This window comes from Heterodontus francisci, chromosome 27 (assembly GCF_036365525.1).
Source record: "Heterodontus francisci isolate sHetFra1 chromosome 27, sHetFra1.hap1, whole genome shotgun sequence".
NCBI lineage: Eukaryota > Metazoa > Chordata > Chondrichthyes > Heterodontiformes > Heterodontidae > Heterodontus > Heterodontus francisci.
The window spans coordinates 12,898,730-12,923,326 of NC_090397.1; the positions used below are offsets into that span (position 1 = coordinate 12,898,730).

A 24,597-nucleotide genomic window follows, 5' to 3' on the forward strand; every position below is an offset into this window, starting at 1 on the left:
ATATCAATGTTACAATGGTCAGCAAGTGTTACTGATATCAATGTTACAATGGTCAGTAACAGGTACTGATATCAATGTTACAATGGTCAGCAAGTGTTACTGATATCAATGTTACAATGGTCAGTAACAGGTACTGATATCAATGTTACAATGGTCAGCAAGTGTTACTGATATCAATGTTACAATGGTCAGTAACAGGTACTGATATCAATGTTACAATGGTCAGCAAGTGTTACTGATATCAATGTTACAATGGTCAGTAACAGGTACTGATATCAATGTTACAATGGTCAGTAACAGGTACTGATATCAATGTTACAATGGTCAGCAAGTGTTACTGATATCAATGTTACAATGGTCAGTAACAGGTACTGATATCAATGTTACAATGGTCAGCAAGTGTTACTGATATCAATGTTACAATGGTCAGTAACAGGTACTGATATCAATGTTACAATGGTCAGCAAGTGTTACTGATATCAATGTTACAATGGTCAGTAACAGGTACTGATATCAATGTTGCAATGGTCAGCAAGTGTTACTGATATCAATGTTACAATGGTCAGTAACAGGTACTGATATCAATGTTGCAATGGTCAGCAAGTGTTACTGATATCAATGTTACAATGGTCAGCAAGTGTTACTGATATCAATGTTACAATGGTCAGTGACAGGTACTGATATCAATGTTACAATGGTCAGCAAGTGTTACTGATATCAATGTTACAATGGTCAGCAAGTGTTACTGATATCAATGTTACAATGGTCAGTAACAGGTACTGATATCAATGTTACAATGGTCAGTAACAGGTACTGATATCAATGTTACAATGGTCAGCAAGTGTTACTGATATCAATGTTACAATGGTCAGTAACAGGTACTGATGTCGATGTTACAATGGTCAGCAAGTGTTACTGATATCAATGTTACAATGGTCAGTAACAGGTACTGATATCAATGTTACAGTGGTCAGTAACAGGTACTGATATCAATGTTACAATGGTCAGCAAGTGTTACTGATATCAATGTTACAATGGTCAGTAACAGGTACTGATATCAATGTTACAATGGTCAGCAAGTGTTACTGATATCAATGTTACAATGGTCAGTAACAGGTACTGATATCAATGTTACAATGGTCAGCAAGTGTTACTGATATCAATGTTACAATGGTCAGTAACAGGTACTGATATCAATGTTGCAATGGTCAGCAAGTGTTACTGATATCAATGTTACAATGGTCAGTAACTGGTACTGATATCAATGTTACAATGGTCAGTAACTGGTACTGATATCAATGTTACAATGGTCAGTAACTGGTACTGATATCAATGTTACAATGGTCAGCAAGTGTTCCTGATATCAATGTTACAATGGTCAGTAACTGGTACTGATATCAATGTTACAATGGTCATCAAGTGTTACTGATATCAATGTTAGAATGGTCAGTAACTGGTACTGATATCAATGTTACAATGGTCAGCAAGTGTTCCTGATATCAATGTTACAATGGTCAGTAACTGGTACTGATATCAATGTTACAATGGTCATCAAGTGTTACTGATATCAATGTTACAATGGTCAGTAACAGGTACTGATATCAATGTTACAATGGTCAGCAAGTGTTACTGATATCAATGTTACAATGGTCAGTAACAGGTACTGATATCAATGTTACAATGGTCAGCAAGTGTTACTGATATCAATGTTACAATGGTCAGTAACAGGTACTGATATCAATGTTACAATGGTCAGCAAGTGTGACTGATATCAATGTTACAATGGTCAGTAACAGGTACTGATATCAATGTTGCAATGGTCAGCAAGTGTTACTGATATCAATGTTACAATGGTCAGTAACAGGTCCTGATGTCGATGTTACAATGGTCAGCAAGTGTTACTGATATCAATGTTACAATGGTCAGTAACAGGTACTGATATCAATGTTACAATGGTCAGCAAGTGTTACTGATATCAATGTTACAATGGTCAGTAACAGGTACTGATATCAATGTTGCAATGGTCAGCAAGTGTTACTGATATCAATGTTACAATGGTCAGTAACTGGTACTGATATCAATGTTACAATGGTCAGTAACTGGTACTGATATCAATGTTACAATGGGCATCAAGTGTTACTGATATCAATGTTACAATGGTCAGTAACTGGTACTGATATCAATGTTACAATGGGCATCAAGTGTTACTGATATCAATGTTACAATGGTCAGCAAGTGTTCCTGATATCAATGTTACAATGGTCAGTAACTGGTACTGATATCAATGTTACAATGGTCATCAAGTGTTACTGATATCAATGTTACAATGGTCAGTAACTGGTGCTGATATCAATGTTACAATGGTCAGCAAGTGTTACTGATATCAATGTTACAATGGTCAGTAACTGGTACTGATATCAATGTTACAATGGTCAGCAAGTGTTACTGATATCAATGTTACAATGGTCAGCAAGTGTTACTGATATCAATGTTACAATGGTCAGTAACTGGTACTGATATCAATGTTACAATGGTCAGTAAGTGTTACTGATATCAATGTTACAATGGTCAGCAAGTGTTACTGATATCAATGTTACAATGGTCAGCAAGTGTTACTGATATCAATGTTACAATGGTCATCAAGTGTTACTGATATCAATGTTACAATGGTCAGTAACAGGTACTGATATCAATGTTACAATGGTCAGTAACAGGTACTGATGTCGATGTTACCATGGTCAGTAACAGGTACTGATATCAATGTTACAATGGTCAGCAAGTGTTACTGATATCAATGTTACAATGGTCAGCAAGTGTTACTGATATCAATGTTACAATGGTCATCAAGTGTTACTGATATCAATGTTACAATGGTCAGTAACAGGTACTGATATCAATGTTACAATGGTCAGCAAGTGTTACTGATATCAATGTTACAATGGTCAGTAACAGGTACTGATATCAATGTTACAATGGTCAGCAAGTGTTACTGATATCAATGTTACAATGGTCAGTAACAGGTACTGATATCAATGTTACAATGGTCAGCAAGTGTTACTGATATCAAATGTTACAATGGTCAGCAAGTGTTACTGATATCAATGTTACAATGGTCAGTAACAGGTACTGATATCAATGTTACAATGGTCAGCAAGTGTTACTGATATCAATGTTACAATGGTCATCAAGTGTTACTGATATCAATGTTACAATGGTCAGTAACAGGTACTGATATCAATGTTGCAATGGTCAGCAAGTGTTACTGATATCAATGTTACAATGGTCAGTAACTGGTACTGATATCAATGTTACAATGGTCAGCAAGTGTTACTGATATCAATGTGACAATGGTCATCAAGTGTTACTGATATCAATGTTACAATGGTCAGCAAGTGTTACTGATATCAATGTTACAATGGTCAGTAACAGGTACTGATATCAATGTTACAATGGTCAGCAAGTGTTACTGATATCAATGTTACAATGGTCAGTAACAGGTACTGATATCAATGTTACAATGGTCAGCAAGTGTTACTGATATCAATGTTACAATGGTCAGTAACAGGTACTGATATCAATGTTACAATGGTCAGCAAGTGTTACTGATATCAATGTTACAATGGTCAGTAACAGGTACTGATATCAATGTTACAATGGTCAGCAAGTGTTACTGATATCAATGTTACAATGGTCAGTAACAGGTACTGATATCAATGTTACAATGGTCAGCAAGTGTTACTGATATCAATGTTACAATGGTCAGTAACAGGTACTGATATCAATGTTACAATGGTCAGCAAGTGTTACTGATATCAATGTTACAATGGTCAGTAACAGGTACTGATATCAATGTTACAATGGTCAGCAAGTGTTACTGATATCAATGTTACAATGGTCAGTAACAGGTACTGATATCAATGTTACAATGGTCAGCAAGTGTTACTGATATCAATGTTACAATGGTCAGTAACAGGTACTGATATCAATGTTACAATGGTCAGTAACAGGTACTGATATCAATGTTACAATGGTCAGCAAGTGTTACTGATATCAATGTTACAATGGTCAGTAACAGGTACTGATATCAATGTTACAATGGTCAGCAAGTGTTACTGATATCAATGTTACAATGGTCAGTAACAGGTACTGATATCAATGTTACAATGGTCAGCAAGTGTTACTGATATCAATGTTACAATGGTCAGTAACAGGTACTGATATCAATGTTGCAATGGTCAGCAAGTGTTACTGATATCAATGTTACAATGGTCAGTAACAGGTACTGATATCAATGTTGCAATGGTCAGCAAGTGTTACTGATATCAATGTTACAATGGTCAGCAAGTGTTACTGATATCAATGTTACAATGGTCAGTGACAGGTACTGATATCAATGTTACAATGGTCAGCAAGTGTTACTGATATCAATGTTACAATGGTCAGCAAGTGTTACTGATATCAATGTTACAATGGTCAGTAACAGGTACTGATATCAATGTTACAATGGTCAGTAACAGGTACTGATATCAATGTTACAATGGTCAGCAAGTGTTACTGATATCAATGTTACAATGGTCAGTAACAGGTACTGATGTCGATGTTACAATGGTCAGCAAGTGTTACTGATATCAATGTTACAATGGTCAGTAACAGGTACTGATATCAATGTTACAGTGGTCAGTAACAGGTACTGATATCAATGTTACAATGGTCAGCAAGTGTTACTGATATCAATGTTACAATGGTCAGTAACAGGTACTGATATCAATGTTACAATGGTCAGCAAGTGTTACTGATATCAATGTTACAATGGTCAGTAACAGGTACTGATATCAATGTTACAATGGTCAGCAAGTGTTACTGATATCAATGTTACAATGGTCAGTAACAGGTACTGATATCAATGTTGCAATGGTCAGCAAGTGTTACTGATATCAATGTTACAATGGTCAGTAACTGGTACTGATATCAATGTTACAATGGTCAGTAACTGGTACTGATATCAATGTTACAATGGTCAGTAACTGGTACTGATATCAATGTTACAATGGTCAGCAAGTGTTCCTGATATCAATGTTACAATGGTCAGTAACTGGTACTGATATCAATGTTACAATGGTCATCAAGTGTTACTGATATCAATGTTAGAATGGTCAGTAACTGGTACTGATATCAATGTTACAATGGTCAGCAAGTGTTCCTGATATCAATGTTACAATGGTCAGTAACTGGTACTGATATCAATGTTACAATGGTCATCAAGTGTTACTGATATCAATGTTACAATGGTCAGTAACAGGTACTGATATCAATGTTACAATGGTCAGCAAGTGTTCCTGATATCAATGTTACAATGGTCAGTAACTGGTACTGATATCAATGTTACAATGGTCATCAAGTGTTACTGATATCAATGTTACAATGGTCAGTAACTGGTACTGATATCAATGTTACAATGGTCAGCAAGTGTTCCTGATATCAATGTTACAATGGTCAGTAACTGGTACTGATATCAATGTTACAATGGTCATCAAGTGTTACTGATATCAATGTTAGAATGGTCAGTAACTGGTACTGATATCAATGTTACAATGGTCAGTAACTGGTACTGATATCAATGTTACAATGGTCAGCAAGTGTTCCTGATATCAATGTTACAATGGTCAGTAACTGGTACTGATATCAATGTTACAATGGTCATCAAGTGTTACTGATATCAATGTTACAATGGTCAGTAACTGGTACTGATATCAATGTTACAATGGTCATCAAGTGTTACTGATATCAATGTTACAATGGTCAGTAACTGGTACTGATATCAATGTTACAATGGTCATCAAGTGTTACTGATATCAATGTTACAATGGTCAGTAACAGGTACTGATATCAATGTTACAATGGTCATCAAGTGTTACTGATATCAATGTTACAATGGTCAGTAACTGGTGCTGATATCAATGTTCCAATGGTCAGTAACAGGTACTGATATCAATGTTACAATGGTCAGTAACAGGTACTGATATCAATGTTACAATGGTCAGTAACAGGTACTGATATCAATGTTACAATGGTCAGTAACTGGTGCTGATATCAATGTTACAATGGTCAGTAACTGGTGCTGATATCAATGTTCCAATGGTCAGTAACAGGTACTGATATCAATGTTACAATGGTCATCAAGTGTTACTGATATCAATGTTACAATGGTCAGTAACTGGTGCTGATATCAATGTTCCAATGGTCAGTAACAGGTACTGATATCAATGTTACAATGGTCAGTAACAGGTACTGATATCAATGTTACAATGGTCAGTAACAGGTACTGATATCAATGTTACAATGGTCAGTAACAGGTACTGATATCAATGTTACAATGGTCATCAAGTGTTACTGATATCAATGTTACAATGGTCAGTAACAGGTACTGATATCAATGTTACAATGGTCAGTAACAGGTACTGATATCAATGTTACAATGGTCATCAAGTGTTACTGATATCAATGTTACAATGGTCAGTAACAGGTACTGATATCAATGTTCCAATGGTCAGCAAGTGTTACTGATATCAATGTTACAATGGTCAGTAACTGGTACTGATATCAATGTTACAATGGTCAGTAAGTGTTACTGATATCAATGTTACAATGGTCAGCAAGTGTTACTGATATCAATGTTACAATGGTCAGCAAGTGTTACTGATATCAATGTTACAATGGTCATCAAGTGTTACTGATATCAATGTTACAATGGTCAGTAACAGGTACTGATATCAATGTTACAATGGTCAGTAACAGGTACTGATGTCGATGTTACCATGGTCAGTAACAGGTACTGATATCAATGTTACAATGGTCAGCAAGTGTTACTGATATCAATGTTACAATGGTCAGCAAGTGTTACTGATATCAATGTTACAATGGTCATCAAGTGTTACTGATATCAATGTTACAATGGTCAGTAACAGGTACTGATATCAATGTTACAATGGTCAGCAAGTGTTACTGATATCAATGTTACAATGGTCAGTAACAGGTACTGATATCAATGTTACAATGGTCAGCAAGTGTTACTGATATCAATGTTACAATGGTCAGTAACAGGTACTGATATCAATGTTACAATGGTCAGCAAGTGTTACTGATATCAAATGTTACAATGGTCAGCAAGTGTTACTGATATCAATGTTACAATGGTCAGTAACAGGTACTGATATCAATGTTACAATGGTCAGCAAGTGTTACTGATATCAATGTTACAATGGTCATCAAGTGTTACTGATATCAATGTTACAATGGTCAGTAACAGGTACTGATATCAATGTTGCAATGGTCAGCAAGTGTTACTGATATCAATGTTACAATGGTCAGTAACTGGTACTGATATCAATGTTACAATGGTCAGCAAGTGTTACTGATATCAATGTGACAATGGTCATCAAGTGTTACTGATATCAATGTTACAATGGTCAGCAAGTGTTACTGATATCAATGTTACAATGGTCAGTAACAGGTACTGATATCAATGTTACAATGGTCAGCAAGTGTTACTGATATCAATGTTACAATGGTCAGTAACAGGTACTGATATCAATGTTACAATGGTCAGCAAGTGTTACTGATATCAATGTTACAATGGTCAGTAACAGGTACTGATATCAATGTTACAATGGTCAGCAAGTGTTACTGATATCAATGTTACAATGGTCAGTAACAGGTACTGATATCAATGTTACAATGGTCAGCAAGTGTTACTGATATCAATGTTACAATGGTCAGTAACAGGTACTGATATCAATGTTACAATGGTCAGCAAGTGTTACTGATATCAATGTTACAATGGTCAGTAACAGGTACTGATATCAATGTTACAATGGTCAGCAAGTGTTACTGATATCAATGTTACAATGGTCAGTAACAGGTACTGATATCAATGTTACAATGGTCAGCAAGTGTTACTGATATCAATGTTACAATGGTCAGTAACAGGTACTGATATCAATGTTACAATGGTCAGCAAGTGTTACTGATATCAATGTTACAATGGTCAGTAACAGGTACTGATATCAATGTTACAATGGTCAGTAACAGGTACTGATATCAATGTTACAATGGTCAGCAAGTGTTACTGATATCAATGTTACAATGGTCAGTAACAGGTACTGATATCAATGTTACAATGGTCAGCAAGTGTTACTGATATCAATGTTACAATGGTCAGTAACAGGTACTGATATCAATGTTACAATGGTCAGCAAGTGTTACTGATATCAATGTTACAATGGTCAGTAACAGGTACTGATATCAATGTTGCAATGGTCAGCAAGTGTTACTGATATCAATGTTACAATGGTCAGTAACAGGTACTGATATCAATGTTGCAATGGTCAGCAAGTGTTACTGATATCAATGTTACAATGGTCAGCAAGTGTTACTGATATCAATGTTACAATGGTCAGTGACAGGTACTGATATCAATGTTACAATGGTCAGCAAGTGTTACTGATATCAATGTTACAATGGTCAGCAAGTGTTACTGATATCAATGTTACAATGGTCAGTAACAGGTACTGATATCAATGTTACAATGGTCAGTAACAGGTACTGATATCAATGTTACAATGGTCAGCAAGTGTTACTGATATCAATGTTACAATGGTCAGTAACAGGTACTGATGTCGATGTTACAATGGTCAGCAAGTGTTACTGATATCAATGTTACAATGGTCAGTAACAGGTACTGATATCAATGTTACAGTGGTCAGTAACAGGTACTGATATCAATGTTACAATGGTCAGCAAGTGTTACTGATATCAATGTTACAATGGTCAGTAACAGGTACTGATATCAATGTTACAATGGTCAGCAAGTGTTACTGATATCAATGTTACAATGGTCAGTAACAGGTACTGATATCAATGTTACAATGGTCAGCAAGTGTTACTGATATCAATGTTACAATGGTCAGTAACAGGTACTGATATCAATGTTGCAATGGTCAGCAAGTGTTACTGATATCAATGTTACAATGGTCAGTAACTGGTACTGATATCAATGTTACAATGGTCAGTAACTGGTACTGATATCAATGTTACAATGGTCAGTAACTGGTACTGATATCAATGTTACAATGGTCAGCAAGTGTTCCTGATATCAATGTTACAATGGTCAGTAACTGGTACTGATATCAATGTTACAATGGTCATCAAGTGTTACTGATATCAATGTTAGAATGGTCAGTAACTGGTACTGATATCAATGTTACAATGGTCAGCAAGTGTTCCTGATATCAATGTTACAATGGTCAGTAACTGGTACTGATATCAATGTTACAATGGTCATCAAGTGTTACTGATATCAATGTTACAATGGTCAGTAACAGGTACTGATATCAATGTTACAATGGTCAGCAAGTGTTCCTGATATCAATGTTACAATGGTCAGTAACTGGTACTGATATCAATGTTACAATGGTCATCAAGTGTTACTGATATCAATGTTACAATGGTCAGTAACTGGTACTGATATCAATGTTACAATGGTCAGCAAGTGTTCCTGATATCAATGTTACAATGGTCAGTAACTGGTACTGATATCAATGTTACAATGGTCATCAAGTGTTACTGATATCAATGTTAGAATGGTCAGTAACTGGTACTGATATCAATGTTACAATGGTCAGTAACTGGTACTGATATCAATGTTACAATGGTCAGCAAGTGTTCCTGATATCAATGTTACAATGGTCAGTAACTGGTACTGATATCAATGTTACAATGGTCATCAAGTGTTACTGATATCAATGTTACAATGGTCAGTAACTGGTACTGATATCAATGTTACAATGGTCATCAAGTGTTACTGATATCAATGTTACAATGGTCAGTAACTGGTACTGATATCAATGTTACAATGGTCATCAAGTGTTACTGATATCAATGTTACAATGGTCAGTAACAGGTACTGATATCAATGTTACAATGGTCATCAAGTGTTACTGATATCAATGTTACAATGGTCAGTAACTGGTGCTGATATCAATGTTCCAATGGTCAGTAACAGGTACTGATATCAATGTTACAATGGTCAGTAACAGGTACTGATATCAATGTTACAATGGTCAGTAACAGGTACTGATATCAATGTTACAATGGTCAGTAACTGGTGCTGATATCAATGTTACAATGGTCAGTAACTGGTGCTGATATCAATGTTCCAATGGTCAGTAACAGGTACTGATATCAATGTTACAATGGTCATCAAGTGTTACTGATATCAATGTTACAATGGTCAGTAACTGGTGCTGATATCAATGTTCCAATGGTCAGTAACAGGTACTGATATCAATGTTACAATGGTCAGTAACAGGTACTGATATCAATGTTACAATGGTCAGTAACAGGTACTGATATCAATGTTACAATGGTCAGTAACAGGTACTGATATCAATGTTACAATGGTCATCAAGTGTTACTGATATCAATGTTACAATGGTCAGTAACAGGTACTGATATCAATGTTACAATGGTCAGTAACAGGTACTGATATCAATGTTACAATGGTCATCAAGTGTTACTGATATCAATGTTACAATGGTCAGTAACAGGTACTGATATCAATGTTCCAATGGTCAGCAAGTGTTACTGATATCAATGTTACAATGGTCAGTAACAGGTACTGATATCAATGTTACAATGGTCAGTAACAGGTACTGATATCAATGTTACAATGGTCATCACGTGTTACTGATATCAATGTTACAATGGTCAGTAACAGGTACTGATATCAATGTTACAATGGTCAGCAAGTGTTACTGATATCAATGTTACAATGGTCAGTAACAGGTACTGATATCAATGTTACAATGGTCAGTAACAGGTACTGATATCAATGTTACAATGGTCATCAAGTGTTACTGATATCAATGTTACAATGGTCAGTAACAGGTACTGATATCAATGTTACAATGGTCAGCAAGTGTTACTGATATCAATGTTACAATGGTCAGCAAGTGTTACTGATATCAATGTTACAATGGTCAGTAACTGGTACTGATATCAATGTTACAATGGTCAGTAACATGTACTGATGTCGATGTTACAATGGTCAGCAAGTGTTACTGATATCAATGTTACAATGGTCAGTAACAGGTACTGATATCAATGTTACAATGGTCAGTAACAGGTACTGATATCAATGTTACAATGGTCAGCAAGTGTTACTGATATCAATGTTACAATGGTCAGTAACTGGTACTGATATCAATGTTACAATGGTCATCAAGTGTTACTGATATCAATGTTACAATGGTCAGTAACTGGTACTGATATCAATGTTACAATGGTCATCAAGTGTTACTGATATCAATGTTACAATGGTCAGTAACTGGTACTGATATCAATGTTACAATGGTCAGCAAGTGTTACTGATATCAATGTTACAATGGTCAGCAAGTGTTACTGATATCAATGTTACAATGGTCAGTAACTGGTACTGATATCAATGTTACAATGGTCAGCAAGTGTTACTGATATCAATGTTACAATGGTCAGCAAGTGTTACTGATATCAATGTTACAATGGTCAGTAACAGGTACTGATATCAATGTTACAATGGTCAGTAACAGGTACTGATATCAATGTTACAATGGTCAGCAAGTGTTACTGATATCAATGTTACAATGGTCAGTAACAGGTACTGATATCAATGTTACAATGGTCAGCAAGTGTTACTGATATCAATGTTACAATGGTCAGTAACAGGTACTGATATCAATGTTACAATGGTCAGCAAGTGTTACTGATATCAATGTTACAATGGTCAGTAACAGGTACTGATATCAATGTTACAATGGTCAGCAAGTGTTACTGATATCAATGTTACAATGGTCAGTAACAGGTACTGATATCAATGTTACAATGGTCAGCAAGTGTTACTGATATCAATGTTACAATGGTCAGTAACTGGTGCTGATATCAATGTTACAATGGTCAGTAACAGGTACTGATATCAATGTTACAATGGTCAGCAAGTGTTACTGATATCAATGTTACAATGGTCAGTAACAGGTACTGATATCAATGTTACAATGGTCAGCAAGTGTTACTGATATCAATGTTACAATGGTCAGTAACTGGTGCTGATATCAATGTTACAATGGTCAGTAACAGGTACTGATATCAATGTTACAATGGTCAGCAAGTGTTACTGATATCAATGTTACAATGGTCAGTAACAGGTACTGATATCAATGTTACAATGGTCAGCAAGTGTTACTGATATCAATGTTACAATGGTCAGCAAGTGTTACTGATATCAATGTTACAATGGTCAGTAACTGGTACTGATATCAATGTTACAATGGTCAGTAACATGTACTGATGTCGATGTTACAATGGTCAGCAAGTGTTACTGATATCAATGTTACAATGGTCAGTAACAGGTACTGATATCAATGTTACAATGGTCAGTAACAGGTACTGATATCAATGTTACAATGGTCAGCAAGTGTTACTGATATCAATGTTACAATGGTCAGTAACTGGTACTGATATCAATGTTACAATGGTCATCAAGTGTTACTGATATCAATGTTACAATGGTCAGTAACTGGTACTGATATCAATGTTACAATGGTCATCAAGTGTTACTGATATCAATGTTACAATGTTCAGTAACTGGTACTGATATCAATGTTACAATGGTCATCAAGTGTTACTGATATCAATGTTACAATGGTCATCAAGTGTTACTGATATCAATGTTACAATGTTCAGTAACTGGTACTGATATCAATGTTACAATGGTCATCAAGTGTTACTGATATCAATGTTACAATGGTCAGTAACTGGTACTGATATCAATGTTACAATGGTCATCAAGTGTTACTGATATCAATGTTGCAATGGTCAGTAACAGGTACTGATATCAATGTTACAATGGTCAGCAAGTGTTACTGATATCAATGTTACAATGGTCAGCAAGTGTTACTGATATCAATGTTACAATGGTCAGTAACTGGTACTGATATCAATGTTACAATGGTCAGCAAGTGTTACTGATATCAATGTTACAATGGTCAGCAAGTGTTACTGATATCAATGTTACAATGGTCAGTAACAGGTACTGATATCAATGTTACAATGGTCAGTAACAGGTACTGATATCAATGTTACAATGGTCAGCAAGTGTTACTGATATCAATGTTACAATGGTCAGTAACAGGTACTGATGTCGATGTTACAATGGTCAGTAACAGGTACTGATATCAATGTTACAATGGTCAGCAAGTGTTACTGATATCAATGTTACAATGGTCAGTAACAGGTACTGATATCAATGTTACAATGGTCAGCAAGTGTTACTGATATCAATGTTACAATGGTCAGTAACAGGTACTGATATCAATGTTACAATGGTCAGCAAGTGTTACTGATATCAATGTTACAATGGTCAGCAAGTGTTACTGATATCAATGTTACAATGGTCATCAAGTGTTACTGATATCAATGTTACAATGGTCAGTAACAGGTACTGATATCAATGTTACAATGGTCAGCAAGTGTTACTGATATCAATGTTACAATGGTCAGTAACAGGTACTGATATCAATGTTACAATGGTCAGCAAGTGTTACTGATATCAATGTTACAATGGTCAGCAAGTGTTACTGATATCAATGTTACAATGGTCAGTAACAGGTACTGATATCAATGTTACAATGGTCAGCAAGTGTTACTGATATCAATGTTACAATGGTCAGTAACAGGTACTGATATCAATGTTACAATGGTCAGCAAGTGTTACTGATATCAATGTTACAATGGTCAGTAACAGGTACTGATATCAATGTTACAATGGTCAGCAAGTGTTACTGATATCAATGTTACAATGGTCAGTAACAGGTACTGATATCAATGTTACAATGGTCAGCAAGTGTTACTGATATCAATGTTACAATGGTCAGTAACAGGTACTGATATCAATGTTACAATGGTCAGCAAGTGTTACTGATATCAATGTTACAATGGTCAGTAACAGGTACTGATATCAATGTTACAATGGTCAGTAACAGGTACTGATATCAATGTTACAATGGTCAGCAAGTGTTACTGATATCAATGTTACAATGGTCAGTAACAGGTACTGATATCAATGTTACAATGGTCAGTAACAGGTACTGATATCAATGTTACAATGGTCAGCAAGTGTTACTGATATCAATGTTACAATGGTCAGTAACAGGTACTGATATCAATGTTGCAATGGTCAGCAAGTGTTACTGATATCAATGTTACAATGGTCAGTAACAGGTACTGATATCAATGTTGCAATGGTCAGCAAGTGTTACTGATATCAATGTTACAATGGTCAGCAAGTGTTACTGATATCAATGTTACAATGGTCAGTAACAGGTACTGATATCAATGTTACAATGATCAGTGACAGGTACTGACGCGATGTCAGAATGGTCAGTGACAGGTACTGAGGCGAATGTCACAATGGTCAGTAACAGGTGCCGATGTGGCAATGGTCAGTAACAGGTACTGATATCAATGTTACAATGGTCAGCAAGTGTTACTGATATCAATGTTACAATGGTCATTAACAGGTACTGATATCAATGTTACAATGGTCAGCAAGTGTTACTGATATCAATGTTACAATGGTCAGTAACAGATACTGATGTCGATGTCGCAATGGTCAGCAAATGTTACTGATATCAATGTTACAATGGTCAGTAACAGTTACTGATATCAATGTTACAATGGTCAGCAAGTGTTACTCATATCAATGTTACAACGGTCAGCAAGTGTTACTGATATCAATGTGACAATGGTCAGTAACAGGTACTGATATCAATGTTACAATGGTCAGCAAGTGTTACTGATATCAATGTTACAATGGTCAGTAACAGGTACTGATATCAATGTTACAATGGTCAGCAAGTGTTACTGATATCAATGTTACAATGGTCAGTAACAGGTACTGATATCAATGTTGCAATGGTCAGCAAGTGTTACTGATATCAATGTTACAATGGTCAGTAACAAGTACTGATATCAATGTTACAATGATCAGTGACAGGTACTGACGCGATGTCAGAATGGTCAGTGACAGGTACTGAGGCGAATGTCACAATGGTCAGTAACAGGTGCCGATGTGGCAATGGTCAGTAACAGGTATTGATGTCGATGTCACAATGATCAGTGACAGGTACTGAGGCTAATGTCACAATGGTCTGTAACAGATACTGATGTCGATGTCGCAATGGTCAGTAACAGATACTGATGTTGATGTCACAATGGTCAGTGACAGGCACTGAGGCCAATGTCACAATGGTCAGTAACAGGTACTGATGTTGATGTCACAATGGTCAGTAACAGGAACTGAGGCCAATGTCACAATGGTCAGTAACAGGTACTGATGTTGATGTCACAATGGTCAGTGACAGGTACTGCGGCCAATGTCACAATGGTCAGTAACAGGTACTGATGTTGATGTCACAATGGTCTGTGAAAGGTACTGAGGCCAATGTCACAATGGTCAGTAACAGGTACTGATGTTGATGTCACAATGGTCAGTGACAAGTACTGCGGCGAATATCACAATGGTCATTAACAGGAACTGATGCCAATGTCACAATGATCAGTAACAGGAACTGAGGACAATGTCACAATGGTCAGTGACAGGTATTGAGGCCAATATCACAATGGTCAGTAACAGGTACTTATGTTGATGTCACAATGGTCATTAACAGGTATTGAGGCCAATGTCACAATGGTCAGTAACAGGTACTTATGTTGATGTCACAATGGTCATTAACAGGTATTGATGTCGATGTCACAATGATCAGTAACAGGAACTGAGGACAATGTCACAATGGTCAGTGACAGGTATTGAGGCCAATATCACAATGGTCAGTAACAGGAACTGAGGCCAATGTCACAATGGTCATTAACTGGTATTGATGTCGATGTCACAATGATCAGTAACAGGAACTGAGGACAATGTCACAATGGTCAGTGACAGGTATTGAGGCCAATATCACAATGGTCAGTAACAGGAACTGAGGCCAATGTCACAATGGTCAGTAACAGGAACTGAGGCCAATGTCACAATGGTCAGTAACAGGTACTGATGTTGATGTCACAATGGTCAGTAACAGGAACTGAGGACAATGTCACAATGGTCAGTGACAGGTATTGAGGCCAATATCACAATGGTCAGTAACAGGAACTGAGGCCAATGTCACAATGGTCAGTAACAGGAACTGAGGCCAATGTCACAATGGTCAGTAACAGGTACTGATGTTGATGTCACAATGGTCAGTAACAGGAACTGAGGACAATGTCACAATGGTCAGTAACAGGTACTGAGGCGAATATCACAATGGTCAGTAACAGGTACTGAGGCCAATGTCACAATGGTCAGTAACAGGTACTGATATCAATGTTACACTAATCAGTAACAGGTACTGATGTCCATGTTACAATGGTCAGTAACAACTACTGATGTCGATGTTACAATGGTCAGTAACAGGTACTGATGTCCATGTTACAATGGTCAGTAACAGGTACTTCGGTTGATGTTACAATGGTCAGTAACAAGTACTGATGTTGATGTTACAATGGTCAGTAACAAGTACTGATGTCCATGTTACAATAGTCAGTAACAAGTACTGATGTCCATGTTACAATGGTCAGTAACAAGTACTGATGTCCATGTTACAATGGTCAGTAACAAGTACTGATGTCCATGTTACAATGGTCAGTAACAAGTACTGATGTCCATGTTACAATGGTCAGTAACAGGTACTTCGGTTGATGTTACAATGGTCAGTAACAAGTACTGATGTTGATGTTACAATGGTCAGTAACAAGTACTGATGTCCATGTTACAATAGTCAGTAACAAGTACTGATGTCCATGTTACAATGGTCAGTAACAAGTACTGATGTTGATGTTACAATGGTCAGTGACAAGTACTGATGTCCATGTTACAATGGTCAGTAACAAGTACTGATGTCCATGTTACAATGGTCAGTGACAAGTACTGATGTCCATGTTACAATGGTCAGTAACAAGTACTGATGTCGATGTTACAATGGTCAGTAACAGGTACTGATATTGCTCTTGTGCCTCCTAAGTTTCTTTCACCTCACCACTAGTGCCCGTGTCTTCAGCCATCTAGTCCCTAGGCTCTGCAATTGACTCCCGAAAACTCTCCATCTTTCTTCTCCTTTAATACACTCCTTCAAACCCAGCTCTTCACCTATTCCCTGCCCTAATATCTGGTCATTTGGCTTGTTATAAAGTTGTTGTTAATCCTCACCTTTATCATTTACATCTTAATATCATTGAAAGTGAACATTCTGAAGTACAAAAATGTTTCTAGTCTCACTTTCCATTTTATAAGTGCAATTATAAATGTTGCCAGCCTTTTGTCGCCCCTCCCAGCCAACTGTTCCTGTACAGAGACAGCTACATTGTCAGAGTTTGCCAGTGTGGTGGGCGTAAAGTACGGAGAACCACATAGGCTGGGGTCCATTTTTTGTTTAGTTGAAATTAACTCTGATGTCAAAAAGAAATACAGCTAATTTCATGTTTACATTTTTTGGAACCCTTACTCCTGATGGTGCCTGAAAAATACCTGTTCCAATAATTTTCGATAATGAGATTGCCAGTAATAAAGCATCTCTTCAAACTCCAATTGGATAGTCATTTAGTCTAGTACGTGGTTCTCTTCTGATTCTAATTTCTCTTCGCTTCATGTTGTATCTTTCTTATCTTGGTGGAGGAGTGAGTAAATGTCAGTGAACTTCTCAGTTTCTGGCCAATCTTCATTCCAATTACATCATTTACATTTAATTAGTGAAACTGATGTCATGAAAAATAGACTGTATACAAGAACTGTGAGTATCTCGTTAAATCATTTACCCATATTGCTTCATAGAAACAGGTGTTATGGTAATCTACCTGATCTAAGTTAGCGCTCTTAAACAATTTTTTAAAAAAGAACACTTGTATAATTAAATAGAGACAAGTGTAATGTAGTAAAATAAATGAATTTCCTGCTGGAGTTAAGTTTCTATTTACTCACTGGAAATGTTCTAGTGATAAGACAGTCAACCAAGTGAGATTGACACAATCAAACTTTTTAAAGATAAATAAATACGTTAAAATACTTAACTACTTTTTTCACCACTGGTGAAGCCACATTTTATGTAACACCTTAGCTTGGTAATGGATGTGTAGAAAAAAATGATTATTTACCTGGAGAGTTTAAACAGCAGAGAGCATCAATTACACACCAAAATTCATCAACTTCAGTGATAATACTTTATTACCCAGGTATTAATGAAGTAATAGGATATCTCACCAGATTAATGAATGAGCAAACTGGCAAATAGCCAGGTGCATGGCTGTTATCAAACCCCACTGCAACCTGGGTTATTGAGACTTGACTACATGCTGATTAGATTGTTATTCGATTTCATTATTATGTCAGTCATCAATTACCTTTATCATAAACTGAAGTGATGTCTTCTCATCAATCTGGTATGTGATGCAGTACATATAAACTCCAAGCAACGCAGCTAAACAGACCTGGAAAATAAAGATTCCAGTGTGAAATATTTAGACTGTTCTTTTCTTTAAAAGGGCATATCATAATTTTCTGAATATAACATGCATCCACTTCTTGCTGGTATTCCATGCTTTTTTCACTTAACACTCTCACCACTGGTAAAGAAGCCTCTATAGTTTTACAACCCTTCCTAAAACTGAACTGATCGCAGCCAATGTAATGGCTCGTTTTGGCTTCCAATCTATTTGCCAGGATCTTTAACATTACGTTGGATGCAAGTGCAATCAAATTTATGGTACGGTGCGCTTCACATTTCGTGGTATTTGCCACCTTCTCCAATGGGACCATTGTGCACCTCAAAGAGTCTTCCAGCCATTCTCCCTTACTGTACATCTTTATCATTTTATCATTTCTGCAGGGATTCCAGCAAAAAGTGTACACCTGCTTGTGGATTATGAAAAAGCTTTCAACTGGGTGAACTGGCAAAAGCTGTTGAAAGTGCTGGAGACAATCGGGGCTGACTGGAGAGATAAAAGAATGATTGTAGCTCTGTAAATGGGACAGATTGCTACAATCAGGACAGTCTGGTGTAATCGAGTACAGGGTAAAGTAAGGCTGTCTACTATCACCATTGCTCTTTAACATCTAGGTGGAAACCATGATAAAAGAAGCACTAGGTAAAGTACAGAAAGGTGCCATAGAATCATAGAAAGTTTCAGGCACAGAAAGAGGCCACTTGGCCCATTGTGTCTGTGCCGGCCGAAAATCCTTCCACCTATTCTAATCCCACCTTCCAGCATTTGGTCCGTAGTCCTCCAGTTTACTGCACTTGAGGTTCATATCCAGACTCCTTTTGAATGAGTTGAGGGTCTCTGCCTCAACTACCCTTTCAGGCAGTGAGTTCCAGACTGTCACCACCCTCTGGGTGAAAAAGTTTTTCCTCATCTCCCCTCTAATTTTTCTATCAATCACTTTAAATCTATGCCCCCTCATCACTGACCTCTCTGCTAAGGTGAATAGACACTTCACTTCCACTCTATCCAGGCCCTTCAAAATTTTGTACATTTCAATCAGATCTCCCCTCAGCCTTCTCTGTTCCAAGGAGAACAACCCCAGCCTATCCTCATAGCTGCATTTTTCCAGTCCTGGCAACATCCTTGTAAATCTCCTCTATTCCCTCTCTAGTGCAATTATATCCTTTCTGTAATGAGGTGACCAGAACTGCACAGTGTCAAAATAGGAGGTCAATTGGTGAAGGTAGTGAGATTTGCAGACAACCTGGCCCTAGTCACTAGCACAACAGAAGATCTACAGATACTAATGGATAAAATGAATGAAGTGGTGAAAGCTAACAGAATGAAAATTAATGTAAAAAAGACGAAGTTAATGGTGGGAAAGCTAATAGTAGTCAAGATAAATTTAAGGTATCACAATTTAAGTGCCTGAAGCATCTTGTCAGAAGATGGTTACTGCCGTAAAGAAATCAGAGCTGGATTAGCAATGGTAAAGAATGCATTCCCCAAATATAAAGAATTGCTCAGTATAGGAATGAGTAGCAATCTTAAGAAAAGAATTATCACTACTGTGATTTGGAATGTCTTATTATATGGGGCTGAAATGTGGACCAAAGCAGACATCCAGAGACTAGAAGGTTGTGAAATGGTGGTTCTGAAGAAGGATAGAGTGGGTTACTAGGAGGGAACACAAGAGCAATGAAGAAGTTCTCAGGATGGTGGAGGAGGATAGTTTGTTAGTGAATATCATCAAGAAAAGGCAACAGCTGCTGAAGAAGGTGATTGAAGGAAGATTCGGGGGAGAAAGTGAATGATGATATTAGACAACTTAGAATTGAAAATGAGCAACTGACAAGGAAAGTTCAAGACTGTGAGGCATGGAGAAATGAGCAGAAGACCTATCCTTAGGCAGAACACTATAACTAATGAATATGCATCCAAATATAATATGCACTCTGATTTTCATGAAAGAAGAGTCAAATTCGCTTAATGACCAAGTATATAATACGCACCTAGACTTTTGCAATACTGCGGTCAAAATGACGCTTTATTGACACAAGTAGCGATCAAACCTGACTAAGCTAAAGGGTCTGTTCCCACCCTAGTCTGCTGAACAGCCAGCTCCTATGCCCACGCAAAATGTGCGATACTCAAGTCGACCAAATGAGCCAACTGCATTTATCGATTGATCAAACATAGCGTGTGACATGCACACAAGTTTCTCAGGGCAGCGAGGCGGGATTCTTTGCACGAATGTTTTGAGTTAAAAATTTTAACTATTAACATGGCAGAGAAAGGAGAAAGTGCAGCCTTCTAACTTCAGGTTATAGAAGTTGCTAAAAGCCATGGTAACAGTGTGGTAGCATGGGAATTTGATGTTAATGAGGCAAATGTTTGACTTTGGTGAAAATCAATAGCTATGTTTAGCAGAGCAATAACTAGTTATTTCCAACCATTTAGAAGAGTGCGTCCATAAATGTAAATAAATGTAAAGATCTCAAGACATAGCTTCCTGCTCATTTCTTTCAAAAATTAAGTTTATAAATGCTGAAAATTAATGAAAACAAGGCATGAATCTCATTTATGCCTTAGACGCGGGAGGAATTTAAAAGAAATACCATTATAACACAACATTTCTAGTAGGTATATATTATCACTCTCAATGTGTCCAGAAAGATGTTTTTGACCAGCTGAAAAAACACCCATTTTGTTTTGTTACCATGTATAAAATGCACCCTTACTTCTAGAGATATATTTTTGGGGAAAAAATACCTATTATAATTGGAAAATTACAGTATTGCAGAATTTTACTCACTCTTTCCTCATACAGCAATAATCACTGTTTCTACAATGAATGTTAATACTCTACATGTGCCAACAGTTAATCACCTTCCATTATGTACATTAGACAAACAATATTTATATAGTATTCAATGACTGGAACCTCCACATTTTTCTACAATGTCACATGCTCTAATTAATTGGCACTCTGGTCAGAGTAAAATGTGTTAATCTGTGGTTATGTATCCTTCTTGGCAAGTTGGGTTTGTGCAAGCTTTTAAATCTGATTGACGTTTTATGTTCGTCTTACATAAAACATTTATGGGGAGATATAAATGGTGACGTGACTGACAAGCAGTGACCTAAACAATCCATCCAAGCCTGGGCATCCCAAATGCAAAATGGATGGGAACATGTGTGCTGAAGTTATGCCAACCCCATAAGGCCCCCTGTTCCTAGCTTCCAATGTATTGGCAAGAGAAACTGTTTTTCAAAGATGAGAAAACTGAAAACCCGTCTATAACTATAATGGCAGGAAGTTGTGAAACATAGAAACAGTTTAATTTTCATTCTCGGGATATGGGCGACACTGGCAATGCCGGCACTTTTTGCCCATTCCTTGTTGCCCTTGAGAAGGTGGCGGTGAACCTTCTTCTTGAACCACAGTTTGATACAACTGTGTGGTTTGCTCAGCCACTTCAGAGGGCTGTCTAAGTGTCGGTATGTGAATTTACTTTCCTCTGTTCAAAATTAAAAGCAGTCTTGTTAAACTTTAAAGACCAGTTTAAAGTGCAAACCTGCTCCTTAAGACCCTCAGCCCTGAGAAATGTTTACCTACAGGCGTTATACCTGCTCGAGGGCAGGTTTGATTTGCCTCTCCTCAAGTTTTCATTGTGCTGGACAGGGAAGTAAACCCTTGCAGTAGGAAGTAGGGAGAAAAAAACAGAAAGGAAGTCTTCACTGGACAGTTTTGTAACCTTGGTGCTGGATTTTCCAGGGTGGGTCACAATCCCGACGTCGGCCTCAATTCAGGGCCGGAAATGATTGTGGCGGGACATTGGTCTTGATCGTCCCAGAGGCAGCCAATTAAGAAGCTGCCTCTGGGAGCCCTATCACATTAATGATGGCGGGTGGACCATGGACCCAGAAAGCCCAATTGGAAGGCCTGCAGTGAGGTCCTGCCGGCAGCACCCCCCCCTGTCGAGGTGGGTGCTGCTGAGAAAGTAGGGGAGACCACATGGGTGCTCTGCAGCATTGGGAAAAAATTAAAAATCGCGCATGGCCACAGCTGTTAGGACATCATTGTGGAAGGGACTTCTTTCCACAGGATGGCTTGCAGCATGGCTGCGGCCTTCGTATCCCAGCAGGTCTGTGCTGGGGTGATGGAGAGGAGATGTCAATGATGCCCTTGCCTGCTGCTGCTGGAAGGCTACCTCCAGTTACCTGTGGGGCTCCGGCCTCAGCTGGGGGGCCCGTCTGCCGATGGGAAGTTCCCAGGGGTATCATCAACGTTCCCCCAATGGGCCCATTAATGGGTCTAATTGGCTACCTGCTGCTAGGCGATTAATCTCTGCTGTGTAAACCCCGCTTCTGGCAAGATTACTCAGAGTCAGGAACACATCAGCTAGCCAATCCAACGTGCTAGTTTGCAACGTTGCTCCCAGCCCCACTTCCTAACTTGCCCCCCGAGACTGGGAAAATTCAGCCCCAGATGCCCCTTTGATAACTTCCCCAATATTAACAGTGATAGTGCAAAAGGCTTAAAGGGGGCGGAATTCTTAAAGTGCATCCAGGAGAGCTTTTTGAGCCAGCACGTAGAAAGTCCTACAAGAGAAGGGGCAGTACTGGACCTAATCTTAGGGAATGAAGCCAGACAAGTGGTATAAATGTCTGTGGAGTAGCATTTTGGGGATAGTGACCATAACTCTGTAAGATTTAAGGTAGTTATGGAAAAGGACAAAAGACCAGAAATAAAGGTACTGAATTGGGGGAAGGCTGATTTCAATATGATAAAACAGGATCAGGCCAAAGTGGACAGGGAGCAGCTACTTATAGGAAAGTCTACATCAGACCAGTGGGAGTCATTCAATAAGGAAATAGTGAGAGTTCAGAGCCAACATGTTCCCGTGAAGGTAAAGGGTAGGACCAACAAGTCCAGGGAACCCTGGATGTCAAGGCATATAGAGGATTGGATAAGGGAAAAAAGAAGGCTTATGGCGGACTCAGAGGGCTGAAAATAGGGGAGGCCCTAGAGGAGGGCATGAAAAAACATTGGCAGGCAAAATAAAGGAAAATCCTAAGGCATTTTATAAGTATATTAAGGGTAAGAGGATAACCAGGGAAAGAGTAGGACCCATTAGGGACCAAAGTGGCAATCTGTGTGTGGAGCCGGAGGACTTAGGTAAGGTTTTGAATGATTACTTTTCATCTGTGTTCACCATGGAGAAGGACAATGTAGGTGTAGAGATCAGGGAGGGGGATTGTGATATACTTGAACATATTTGCATTGAAAGGGAAGAAGTATTAGCTGTATTAGCAGGCTTAAAAGTGAATAAATCCCCAGGCCCTGATGAGATGTATCCCAGGCTGTTATGTGAGGCAAGGGAGGAAATTGCAGGGACTCTGTCATAAATTTTCAAATCCTCTCTGGCCACAAGAGAGGTGCCAGAGGACTGGAGGACAGTGAATGTGGTATCATTATTCAAGAAGAGTAGCAGGGATAAACCGGGTAATTACAGGCCGGTGAGTCTAACATCAGTGGTAGGGAAACTATTGGAAAAAATTCTGAGGGACAGGATTAATCTCCACTTGGAGAGGCAGGGATTAATCAAGGATAGTCAGTATGGCTTTGTCAGGGAAGATCATGTCTAACTAACTTGATTGAGTTTTTCGAGGAGGTGACTAGACGTGTAGATGAGGGTAAAGCAGTTGATGTCGTCTACATGGACTTCAGTAAGGCTTTTGATAAGGTCCCGCATGGGAGATTGGTTAAGAAGGTAAGAACCCATGGGATCCAGGGCAATTTGGCAAATTGGATCCAAAATTGGCTTAGTGGCAGGAGGCAGAGGGTGATGGTCGAGGGTTGTTTTTCCGATTGGAAGCCTGTTACCAGTGCGTACCGCTGGGATCAGTGCTGGGACCCTTGCTGTTTATAGTGTACATTAATGATTTAGACGTGAATATAGGAGGTATGATAGGTAAGTTCGCAGGTGACAT

The 24,597-nt window shown here is 37.9% G+C and overlaps 1 protein-coding gene across 2 annotated transcripts in view; it reads right to left on the reverse strand.

Moving 5' to 3' along the window:
- sspn (sarcospan (Kras oncogene-associated gene)) overlaps positions 1-24,597 on the reverse strand; it is a 107,896-nt gene that overhangs the window by 63,907 nt on the left and 19,392 nt on the right. The window contains exon 2 of one of the 2 annotated variants that reach the window (XM_068059696.1): positions 18,520-18,606. The exons of the other annotated variant lie outside the window; for it this stretch is intronic. Coding sequence (XP_067915797.1) covers positions 18,520-18,606 — 87 coding nt within the window. The remainder of the gene's footprint in view (positions 1-18,519; positions 18,607-24,597) is intronic. 2 annotated transcript variants of the gene reach the window in all.